This window comes from Larus michahellis, unplaced genomic scaffold (assembly GCF_964199755.1).
Source record: "Larus michahellis unplaced genomic scaffold, bLarMic1.1 SCAFFOLD_471, whole genome shotgun sequence".
NCBI classification, from domain to species: domain Eukaryota; kingdom Metazoa; phylum Chordata; class Aves; order Charadriiformes; family Laridae; genus Larus; species Larus michahellis.
The window spans coordinates 1-12037 of record NW_027435980.1 but is presented as its reverse complement, the minus strand read 5'-3'; the positions used below and the strand labels follow the sequence as shown (position 1 = coordinate 12037).

The following is a 12037-nucleotide window of genomic DNA, read 5'->3' as shown; positions in this document are numbered from 1 at the left end:
CCCCCCCGCACCAGCACCCTGGGGACACTGAGGATCCCCCCCCCGCCAGCACCCTGGGCATCCCATACACCAGCACCCTAGGGACTCTGCACCCCGAACAGGAGCACCCCAGGGACCCCCAACACCAGCACCCAGGGGACCCCCCGCACCAGCACCCCAGGGAGCCCCCACACCAGCACCCTGGGGACACTGGGGACCCTGCACCCCACACACCAGCACCCTGGGGACCCCAGGGAGCCCACATTCCAGCCACCAGCACCCCGGGGACCCCCAACACCAGCACCCTGGGGACCCTGCACCCCACACACCAGCACCCTGCAGACCCCCCACACCAGCACCCCAGGGACCCCCCACACCCCTTGTACTGGCACCCTGGGGACCCCGGGGACCCCACGCTCCAGCCACCAGCACCCTGGGGACCCTGCACCCCAGCCTCCAGCACCCTGCGGACCCCCCGCACCAGCACCCTGGGGACCTTGGGGACCCCACACTCCAGCCACCAGCACCCTGGGGACCCTGCACCCCACACACCAGCACCCTGGGGACCCCGGGACCCAATGCACCAGCACCCTGGGGACCTTGGGGACCCCGAACCCCGTGTACCAGCACCCTGGGGACCCCACAGACCGGCACCCTGGGGACCCTGCACCCCACACACCAGCACCCCAGGGATCCCCCACACCAGCACCCTGGGGACCCCTGGGACCCTGCACCCCAGCCTCCAGCACCCTGGGGACCCCCTGCACCAGCACCCTGGGGACACCCCCAACAGCACCCCGGCGACACTGGGGACCCTGCACCCCACACACCAGCACCCTGGGGACCCCAGGGACCCCATACACCAGCACCCTGGGGACCCCGCACCCCCCCACCAGCACCCTGCAGACCCCCAACACCAGCACTCTGGGCACCCTGCACTCCATACACCAGCACCCTGGGGACCCCACGCACCAGCACCCGAGGGACCCCCCCACACCAGCACCTGAGGGACCCCCCCACACCAGCACCTGAGGGACCCTGCACCCAATACACCAGCACCCTGGGGACCTTGGGGACCCTGCACCCCAGCCTCCAGCACCCTGGGGACCCCACACCCCATGTACTGGCACCCTGGGGACCCCAGGGACCCCATGCTCCAGCCACCAGCACCCAAGGGACCCTGCACCCCATACCCCAGCACCCTGGGGACCCTGAGGACCCCATACACCAGCACCCTGGGGCCCCCCGCACCAGCACCCTGGGGACACTGGGGACACCCCCAACAGCACCCCAGCGACACTGGGGACCCTGCACCCCACACACCAGCACCCCAGGGATCCCCCACACCAGCACCCTGGGGACCCTGCACCCCAGCCTCCAGCACCCTGGGGACCCCCCACACCAGCACCCTGGGGACACTGGGGACCTTGCACCCCTCACACCAGCACCCTGGGGACCGTGGGGACCCTGCACCCCACGCACCAGCACCCTGGGGATCCTGCACCCCAAACAGCAGCACTCTGCGGACCCCCCGTACCAGCACCCCGGGGATCTTGGGGACCCTGCACCGCAGCCTCCAGCACCCCAGGGACCCCACACCCCATGTACTGGCACCCTGGGGACCCCAGGGACCCTGCACCCCAACACCAGCACCCTGGGGACCCCCCGCACCAGCACCCTGGGGACACTGGGGACCCTGCACCCCACACCCCAGCACCCCGGGGACATTGGGGACCCTGCACCCCACACCCCAGCACCCCAGGGACCCCATACACCAGCACCCTGGGGACTCTGCACCCCACACCCCAGCACCCCAGGGACCCCATACACCAGCACCCTGGGGACTCTGCACCCCAAACAGCAGCACCCTGCGGACCCCCCGCACCAGCACCCTGCGGACCCCACACCCCGTGCACCAGCACCCTGGGGACCCCGGGGACCCTGCACCCCACGCACCAGCACCCTGCAGACCCCCAACACTAGCACCTGAGGGACCCCCCACATTAGCACTCTGGGGACCCTGCACCCCAGCCACCAGCACCCTGGGGACCCTGCACCCCACACACCAGCACCCTGGGGACCCCGGGGACCCCACGCTCCAGCCACCAGCACCCCAAGGACCCTGCACCCCAGACACCAGCACCCCAGGGACCCCCCACACCAGCACCCCGGGGACCCTGCACCCCGTACTCCAGCGCCCTGGGGACCCTGCACCCCACGCACCAGCACCCTGCAGACCCCCAACACCCGAAGGACCCCCCCACACCAGTACCCTGGGGACCCTGCACCCCATACACCAGCACCCTGGGGAACCCATGCACCAGCACCCCAGGGACCCCCCACACCAGCACCCTGGGGACCCTGCACCCCAGCCTCCAGCACCCTGGGGACCCCCCACACCAGCACCCTGGGGACACTGGGGACCCTGCACCCCACACACCAGCACCCTGGGGACCTTGGGGACCCCACGCTCCAGCCACCAGCACCCCGGGGACCCCACACCCCATGTACTGGCACCCTGGGGACCTTGGGGACCCTGCACCCCACACACCAGCACCCTGGGGACCCTGCACCCCAGCCTCCAGCACCCTGGGGACCCCCCACACCAGCACCCTGGGGACACTGGGGACCCTGCACCCCACACACCAGCACCCTGGGGACCTTGGGGACCCCACGCTCCAGCCACCAGCACCCCGGGGACCCCACACCCCATGTACTGGCACCCTGGGGACCCCAGGGACCCTGCACCCCACACACCAGCACCCTGGGGACCCCGGGACCCAATGCACCAGCACCCTGGGGACCTTGGGGACCCCGCACCCCGGGGACCCCACAGACCGGCACCCTGGGGACCCCGCACCCCGTGCACCAGCACCCCGGGGACTTTGAGGACCCTGTGTCCCAGCACCCTGGGGACCCCACACACCGGCACCCTGGGGACCCCGGGGACCCCAACACCCACCGCACCGGGGGTTCCTGCACCCCTGCACCCACACCCTGAGGGTGCCGCACCCGCTGCCCCCCGGCACCCCAACACCCCGAGTCCTCCTGCAAGGCAGGTCCCAGCACCCCTGGGTGCTGCACCCAGTGACAGAGACCCCAGCGCCCCAAACCCCCCCATGCCCCCCAAGTCCCAGCACCCGCTGCACCGGGACCCCCAGCACCCCGAATCCCAGTAGAACGGGACCCCGGCACCCCAAGCCCCGGCGTAACGGGATCCCAGGATAACGGGACCCCAGCACCCACCGCACCAGCACCCCGGCACCGGGTACACCGGGACCCCGGCACCCAAAATCCCGGTATAACAGGGCCCCAGCACCCAGGGGCCCCAGCACCCCAAATCCCGGCGTAACGGGACCCCAGGATAACGGGACCACGGCACCCCAAGCCCCGGTGTAACGGGATCCCAGGATAACGGGACCCCAGCACCCACCACACCGGGACCCCGGCACCCTGGTCCCCGGTAGAACGGGACCCCAGCACCCCAAGGTGGAGGGCACTTGGGAGCCCAGCACCCAGCGCAACGGGACCCCAGTACTCCGGGACCCCCCAGCACCCCGAGTCCTGGTAGAACGGGACCCCGGCACCCCGGGACCCCAGCACCCCGGTACACCGGGACCCCGGCACCCCGAATCCCAGTAGAATGGGACCCCAGCACCCCAAGCCCCGGTGTAACAGGATCCCAGGATAACGGGACCCCAGCACCCACCGCACCAGCACCCCGGCACCCTGGTACTGGGTACACCGGGACCCCGGCACCCCAAATCCCGGTATAACGGGACCCCAGCACCCCGGGGCCCCAGCACCCCAAATCCCGGCGTAACGGGACCCCAGGATAACGGGACCCCAGCACCCACCGCACCGGGACCCCGGCACCCTGGTCCCCGGTAGAACGGGACCCCAGCACCCCAAGGTGGAGGGCACTTGGGAGCCCAGCACCCAGCGCAACGGGACCCCGGTACTCCGGGACCCTCCAGCACCCCGAGTCCCGGTAGAACGGGACCCCAGCACCCCGGGACCCCAGCACCCCGGTACACCGGGACCCCGGCACCCCGAATCCCAGTAGAATGGGACCCCAGCACCCCAAGCCCCGGTGTAACGGGATCCCAGGATAACGGGACCCCAGCACCCACCGCACCGGGACCCCGGCACCCTGGTCCCCGGTAGAACGGGACCCCAGCACCCCAAGGTGGAGGGCACTTGGGACCCCAGCACCCAGCGCAACGGGACCCCGGCACCCCAGCACCCCGGTAGACCGGGACCCCGGCACCCCGAATCCCGGTAGAACGGGACCCCGGCACCCCGAATCCCGGTAGAACGGGATCCCAGGATAACGGGACCCCAGCACCCACCGCACCAGCACCCCGGCACCGGGTACACCGGGACCCCGGCACCCCAAATCCCGGTATAACGGGACCCCAGCACCCCGGGGCCCCAGCACCCCAAATCCCAGCGTAACGGGACCCCAGGATAACGGGACCCCGGCACCCCAAGCCCCGGTGTAACGGGATCTCAGGATAACGGGACCCCAGCACCCACCGCACCAGCACCCCGGCACCCTGGTCCCCGGTAGAACGGGACCCCAGCACCCCGGTACTCGGCACAGCGGGACCCCAGCACCCAGCGCAACGGGGGTTCCTGCACCCCAAGACTCCAGCACCCGCACCCCAAGCCCTGCCGCACCCCAGCACCCGGTACACGGGCACCCCAGCACCCTGAATCCCGGTAGAACGGGACCCCAGCACCCCAAGCCCCGATGTAACGGGATCCCAGGATAACGGGACCCCAGCACCCACCGCACCGGGACCCCGGCACCCTGGTCCCCGGCAGAACGGGACCCCAGCACCCCGGTACACCGGGACCCCGGCACCCTGAATCCCGGTAGAACGGGACCCCAGCACCCCGAATCCCGGTGTAACGGGACCCCAGGATAACGGGACCCCAGCACCCAGCGCAACGGGACCCCGGCACCCTGGTCCCCGGTACAACGGGACCCCAGCACCACAAGGTGGAGGGCACTTGGGACCCCAGCACCCAGCGCAATGGGACCCCAGTACTCCGGGACCCCCCGGCACCCCGAGTCCCGGTAGAACGGGACCCCAGCACCCCAAGCCCCGATGTAACGGGATCCCAGGATAACGGGACCCCAGCACCCACCGCACCAGCACCCCGGCACCCTGGTACTGGGTACACCGGGACCCCGGCACCCCAAATCCCGGTATAACGGGACCCCAGCACCCCGGGGCCCCAGCACCCCAAATCCCGGCGTAACGGGACCCCAGGATAACGGGACCCCGGCACCCCAAGCCCCGACGTAACGGGACCCCAGGATAACGGGACCCCAGCACCCACCGCACCAGCACCCTGGCACCGGGTACACCGGGACCCCGGCACCCCAAATCCCGGTATAACGGGACCCCAGCACCCCGGGGCCCCAGCACCCTGGTCCCCCGGGACCCCAGCACCCCAAATCCCGGTGCTCGAGCACCCCAGCACCCCAAGCACCGGCGTAACGGGACCCCAGGATAACGGGAGCCCGGCACCCCAAATCCCGGTGTAACGGGATCCCAGGATAACGGGACCCCAGCACCCACCGCACCGGGACCCCGGCACCCTGGTCCCCGGTAGAACGGGACCCCAGCACCCCGGTACTCGGCACAGCAGGACCCCAGCACCCAGCGCAACGGGTCCCCGGCACCCACAGCCCCGGTAGAACGGGACCCCGGCACCCCAAGCCCCGGTGCACCAACACCCCGGTACACGGTACACCGGGACCCCCGAGTCCCGGTATAACGGGAGCTCAGCATCCCGGTACCCCAACACCGGCTACACCAGCACCCCGGTACTCCAGCACCCAGCACCCCGGTGCTCCTGCACCCTGAGCCCCGGTGCATCCCAGTCCCCGGTGCAACGGGACCCCAGCACCCCAGGACTCGGTACACCGGGACCCCAGCCCCCCGATTTACCGACACCCAGCACCCCAATATTCCCCCCCCCCCGGGGTATCGGGCCCTCAGCACCCACATCCCCGGTATAACGGGCCCCCAGCACCCCTAAATCCCGGTACACCGGGCCCCCAGCACCCACAGCCCCGGTATAACGGGACCCCGGCCCCCCGGCACTCCAGCCCCCCAGCTCCCGGCACACCGACCCCCCGCCACCCCGATATACCGGCTCCCCAGCCCCCAAAGCCCCGGTGCCCCGGGTCCGTGTCCCTCCCCCCCCCCCGCCCCGTCCCCGTTTCCCCCCCCCCGCCCCCGCCCCATACCTGGCCTTGGCGGAGCGCTCGTAGGTCCAGCCGGGCCCGGCGGCCAAAGGGTCCCCGAAACCGGCGGCCGGGTAGTTCCTGTCCATGGGGGCGGCGGGTGGGGCCGGGCCCCCCCCGGGACCGGGGGCGGCGGAGGGCGGCGGCGGCGGCGGCGGCGGGGGGGGGGGGGGGGCGCTCACGGAGCCGCCATGTTGGCTGGCGGGGCCGCGCCGCCGCCGCTTCCTCCCACAATGCACCGCGGCGCGGGGGGGGGGGGAGGGGGGGAGGGCGGGGGGAGGAGAGAGGGGCGGAGCCAATCGGCGGCGGGAGCGGGGGGAAGGGGCGGGGAAAGGGGAGGGGAAAGGGGCGGAGCCAATCGGGCGGCGGGAGAGTGGAGGGAGACGGGGAAGGGGGCGGGGCCGAGCGGGCGGAGGGAGATTGGAGGGAGCGGGGAGGGGGCGGGGCCAAGCGGCGAGGGCGGGGGGAGGGGGCGTGGCCAGGACGTTGCTATGGCCCAAGGGGCGGGGCCAAGCGGAGGGGCGGCTGTGGCGGGAAAGGGGGGCGGGGCCACGTGGGGAAAGGGGGCGTGGCCGGGTGAGAAAGGGGGCGTGGCCGTGAGGGGAAGGGGGCGTGGCCGGCGGGAGGGGGCGTGGTCAAGCGGCGGCGGGAGCGCGAAAGGGGCGGGGCCACGGGCAATGGGGGCGGGGCCACGGCGCGGCGGGGGGGGCGAACTGGGGGTTACTGGGGGGAAGTGGGGGGGAGCTGGGAGGCACTGGGGGGGAACTGGGGGGTACTGGGAATAACTGGGGGGGAACTGGGGGGAGCTGGGAGGCACTGGGGGGAAGGGGGGGTACTGGGAATAACTGGGGGGGAACTGGGGGGAGCTGGGAGGCACTGGGGGGGAACGGGGGGGTACTGGGAATAACTGGGGGGGAACTGGGGGAGGCTGGGAGGCACTGGGGGGGGGGGGGAACTGGGGGGTACTGGGAATAACTGGGGGGGAACTGGGGGGGGCTGGGAGGCACTGGGGGGGAACTGGGGGGTACTGGGAATAAGTGGGGGGGAACTGGGGGGAGCTGGGAGGCACTGGGGGGAACTGGGGGGTACTGGGAATAACTGGGGGGGAACTGGGGGGGCTGGGAGGCACTGGGAGGTACTGGGGGGAACTGGGGGCACTAGACGAGGAACTGGGGGGAACTGGGAGGAACTGGGAGGGAGCTGTGGGAAGTTCGGGGGGTACTGGGGGTAACTGGGGAAAAGCGGGCGGTACTGGGGGGGAGCTGGGGGCACTGGGCGGGGAACTGGGGGCACTGGGAGGGGCACTGGGGGGTACTGGGAGTAACTGGGAGGCACTGCGGGGGAATGGGGGGCACTGGGGGGAACGGGGAGGTGCTGGGGGCACTGGGCGCACTGGGCGAGGGACTGGGAGTAACTGGGGGGAACTGGGAGGGGAGACTGGGGGACTGGGGAGGACTGGGAGTAAGTGGGAGGGAGCTGGGGGTCACTGGGGAGGCACTGGGAGGAAACTGGGGAAACTGGGGGGAAGGAGGAGGTACTGGGGGGGGAACTGGGGCTACTGGGAGTAACTGGGGGACGCTGGAGTGAGAACTAAGGAGTACTGGGTGGAACTGGGAGTAACTGGAGGAGAAGGGGGTGCTACTGGGGGGAGATGGGGGGCACTGGGGGGAACTGGGAGTAACTGGGGGGAGCTGGGCGCTGTTGGGGTAACGGGGGGGAACTGGGAGAACTGGAGGGGAACGGGGGCAGCTGTGGGGGGGAACTGGAAGTAACTGGGGGGGAACTGGAAGTAACTGGGAGGTGGTGGGAGGAGCTGGGGGGTGTTGGCGGGGGGGTGGGGAACTGGGTGCACCTGGGAGGTGACTGGGAAAAACCAGGAGGGGCAGGGGCGATCTCGAAGGGGAACTGGGAGGTACTGGGGGGAACTGGGAGATACTGGGCGGCACTGGGGGGAACAAGGAGCTTAGGCCGTTGGGGGGGAACCGGGAAGTCGCGGCCCGCCCGGCCCCTCTTTGCCGCCGCACCCGGCAGCGTCGCAGGGGTCACTTCCGGTTTGTGTACCGCGCGGGGACACACTTCCTGTGTAGGACCACTTCCGCTGCGGGGGGGAACACATCCGGCTTCCGGTGCGGGGCCACTTCCGGCTTGGGGAGCGGAGCGGCCGGCGGGAGGTGAGCGGGGGGAAGGGGCGGAGCTAAAACAGGCCCCGCCCACACCGGGACCCCCCCCGGGACACCCCCCCGCAGTGCTCGGTGACCCCCCCGGGACCCCCCCTTCCTCCCCCGGTGCTGACGGTGCCGTTCGCAGGCCGCCATGACGCGCCACGGGAAGAACTGTACGGCGGGGGCCGTGTACACCTACCACGAGAAAAAGAAGGACACCGGTGAGGGGGGGGGCACCGGGGGGGGACGCGGGGGACACGGGGGGGGACACCCGGGGGGTGGGAGGGGGTAGCGTGGGTGGGGGGGGGGGTGACACGGGGATGGGGGGGGGACAGGGGGACACCGGGGGGGGGACACGGGGGGGGTAAGAGGGGGCGGAGGGGGGGACACGGGGGGGGGGGAGACAGGGGGACACCGGGGGGGGACGCAGGAGACACGGGGGGGGACACCCGGGGGGGTGGGAGGGGGTGGCGTGGGTGGGGGGGGGTGACACGGGGATGGGGGGGGGGACAGGGGGACACCGGGGGGGGGACACGGGGGTGGTAAGAGGGGACGGAGGGGGGGGGGGACACGAGAGGGGACAGTGAGGGTCGGGGGGGGGACACGGGTGGGGACACGGAGGGGGGGGGGGAGGAGACAGGGGGACACCGGGGGGGGGACGCAGGAGACACGGGGGGGGACACCCGGGGGGGTGGGAGGGGGTGGTGTGGGGTGGGGGGGGGGGGGGACAGGGGGACACCGAGGGGGGGACAGTGAGGGTCGGGGGGGGGACACGGGTGGGGACGCGGGGGGGGGCGGCGGGGATGAGGGGGGGGACACGGGGGGGGACGACACCCGGGGGGGTGGGGGGTCTGGGAGGGATGGGGGGGGACAGGGGGACACCGGGGAGGGGGGACACGGGGGGGGGGGGGTAAAAGGGGACGGAGGGGGGGACACGAGAGGCGACAGTGAGGTTCGGGGGGGGGGACACGAGTGGGGACACGGGGGGGGGGGCGGCGGGGACAAGGGGGGGGGACACGCAGGGGGACACAGGGGACATGGGAGGGGAAACACCCGCGGGGGGGGGAGGGAGTGGCATTTGGGGGGGGGGACAGGGGGACACCGGGGGGGGACAGTGAGGACACGGGGGGGGTAAGAGGGAATGGAGGGGGGGGGACAGGGGGACACCGAGGGGGGGACAGTGAGGGTCGGGGGGGGACACGGGTGGGGAGGCGGGGGGGCGGCGGGGATGAGGGGGGGGACACGGGGGGGACGACACCCGGGGGGGTGGGGGGTCTGGGAGGGATGGGGGGGGGACAGGGGGACACCGGGGGGGGGGGGGGACACGGGGGGGGGGGTAAAAGGGGACGGAGCGGGGGGACACGAGAGGGGACAGTGAGGGTCTGGGGGGGGACACGGGTGGGGACACGGAGGGGGGGGCGGCGGGGACAAGGGGGGGGGACACGCAGGGGGACACAGGGGACATGGGAGGGGAAACACCCGGGGGGGGGGAGGGGGCGGCATTTGGGGGGGGGGGCACACACGGGGACGGGGGGGGGACAGGGGGACACCGGGGGGGGACAGTGAGGGACGGGGGGGACACGGGGGGGGACGCGGGGGGGGCAGCGGGGATGAGGGGGGGGACACGGGGGGACGGACACCCGGGGGGGTGGGGGGTGTGGGAGGGATGGGGGGGGGGACAGGGGGACACCGGGGGGGGGGGACACACGGGGGGGGGTAAGAGGGGACGGGGGGGGACGACACGGGGGGGGACTCGGGGGTGGGGGGGGGGAGAAAGGGGGACACCGGGGGGGGGACACCGGGGGGGGGACACACAGGGACACGGGGGGGGGGGGGGATGGGGCGGCATTGGGGGCGGGGGGGGGGGGACGCGGGGGGGGGACGCAGGAGACACGGGGGGGGACACCCGGGGGGGTGGGAGGGGTGACGTGGGTGGGGGGGGTGACACGGGGATGGGGGGGGACAGGGGGACACCGGGGGGGGGACGCAGGAGACACGGGGGGGGACACCCGGGGGGGTGGGAGGGGGTGGCGTGGGTGGGGGGGGGTGACACGGGGATGGGGGGGGGGGAGGGGGACACCGGGGGGGGGACAGTGAGGGTCGGGGGGGGGACACGGGTGGGGAGGCAGGGGGGGGCGGGCGGGGATGAGGGGGGGGACACGGGGGGGGACGACACCAGGGGGGGTGGGGGGTCTGGGAGGATGGGGGGGGGACAGGGGGACACCGGGGAGGGGGGGACACGGGGGGGGGGGTAAAAGGGGACGGAGGGGGGGACACGAGAGGGACAGTGAGGGTCGGGGGGGGACACGAGTGGGGACACGGGGGGGGGGGGCAGCGGGGACAAGGGGGGGGGACACGCAGGGGGACACAGGGGACATGGGAGGGGAACACCCGGGGGGGGGGGAGGGGGCGGCATTTGGGGTGGGGGACACACACGGGGACGGGGGGGGGACAGGGGGACACCGGGGGGGGACAGTGAGGGACGGGGGGGGGACACGGGGGGATAAGAGGCAATGGAGGGGGGGGGACAGGGGGACACCGGGGGGGACAGTGAGGGACGGGGGGGGGACACGGGTGGGGACGCGGGGGGGGGCGGCGGGGATGAGGGGGGGACACGCGAGGGGGTGGGGGGTGTGGGAGGGATGGGGGGGGGACAGGGGGACACCGAGGGGGGGGACGACACGGGGGGGGTAAGAGGGGACGGGGGGACGACACGGGGGGGGGACTCGGGGGGTGGGGGGGGGGGGAGAAAGGGGGACACTGGGGGGGGGGACACACAGGGGACACGGGGGGGGGGGGGGATGGGGCGGCATTGGGGGCGGGGGGACGCGGGGGGGACGACAGGGGGACACCGGGGGGTGGGACAGGGGGACACCGGGGTGGGGGGGGGGACACCCGAGAGGGGACAGTGGGGGTCGGGGGGGGACACGGGGGGGGATGGGGGGGGGGCGGCGGGGACGGGGGGGGGGACGGAGTGGGGGGGGGGACATGGCGCAGGGGGGGCGACACGGCACGGTGGGGGGGACAACACACGGAGGGGGGGCGACGACAGGGGACACCGGGGGGGGGACACCGGGGGAGGGGGGGGGACGACACACCCGAGAGGGGACAGTGGGGTCGGGGGGGGACACGGGGGGGGATGGAGGGGGGGGACATGGCCGGGGGGGGGGGGGGGGGAGGGGCAGCGGGGGGGGCAGCACTACCTGGGGAAGGGACACGGGGTGACAAGAAAAGGGAGGGGGGGGGGACGGGGAGCTATGGGGGGGGTGTGTGACAGGAGGTGACAACGTGCCCCCCCCCCGTGTCCCCCCCCTCGTCCCCCCCCGCCGGCCCCCCCCCCCCCCCCGTAGCGGCCTCGGGCTACGGGACGCAGCGGGTGCGCGTGGGCCGCGACGCCGTCAAGGACTTCGACTGCTGCTGCCTCTCGCTGCAGCCCTGCCGCGACCCCGTCGTCACGTGAGAGACCCCTCCCGCGACCCCCCGGGACCCCCCCGGGACCCCCCAACCTCCAACACCCCCCCGGCCCCCCCCCGAAATCCCCCCCCCCCCCCCAGCAACCCCCAAACCTGCCCCCTGCCCTGCCGCGACCCCATCCTCACGTGAGGGACCCCCCCGGGACCCCCCCGAATCT

At 73.6% G+C, this 12037-nt stretch overlaps 1 protein-coding gene and 1 long non-coding RNA gene across 2 annotated transcripts in view; one reads left to right on the top strand and one right to left on the bottom strand.

Annotated features, from left to right (window-relative positions):
• PRR12 (proline rich 12) overlaps positions 1-6404 on the bottom strand; it is a gene marked incomplete at its 3' end in the record, with an annotated part of 30216 nt that extends 23812 nt beyond the window's left edge. Inside the window, 1 exon segment of the mRNA XM_074571386.1 lies at positions 6248-6404. Coding sequence (XP_074427487.1) covers positions 6248-6333 — 86 coding nt within the window.
• A 1751-nt stretch (positions 6405-8155) lies between these two features.
• Positions 8156-11907, top strand: LOC141736809 (uncharacterized). Its single transcript, XR_012585065.1, has 3 exons — positions 8156-8415; positions 8552-8627; positions 11757-11907. It is a non-coding gene; the product is annotated as an uncharacterized LOC141736809 (long non-coding RNA).
• The last annotated feature ends 130 nt before the right edge of the window (positions 11908-12037 follow it).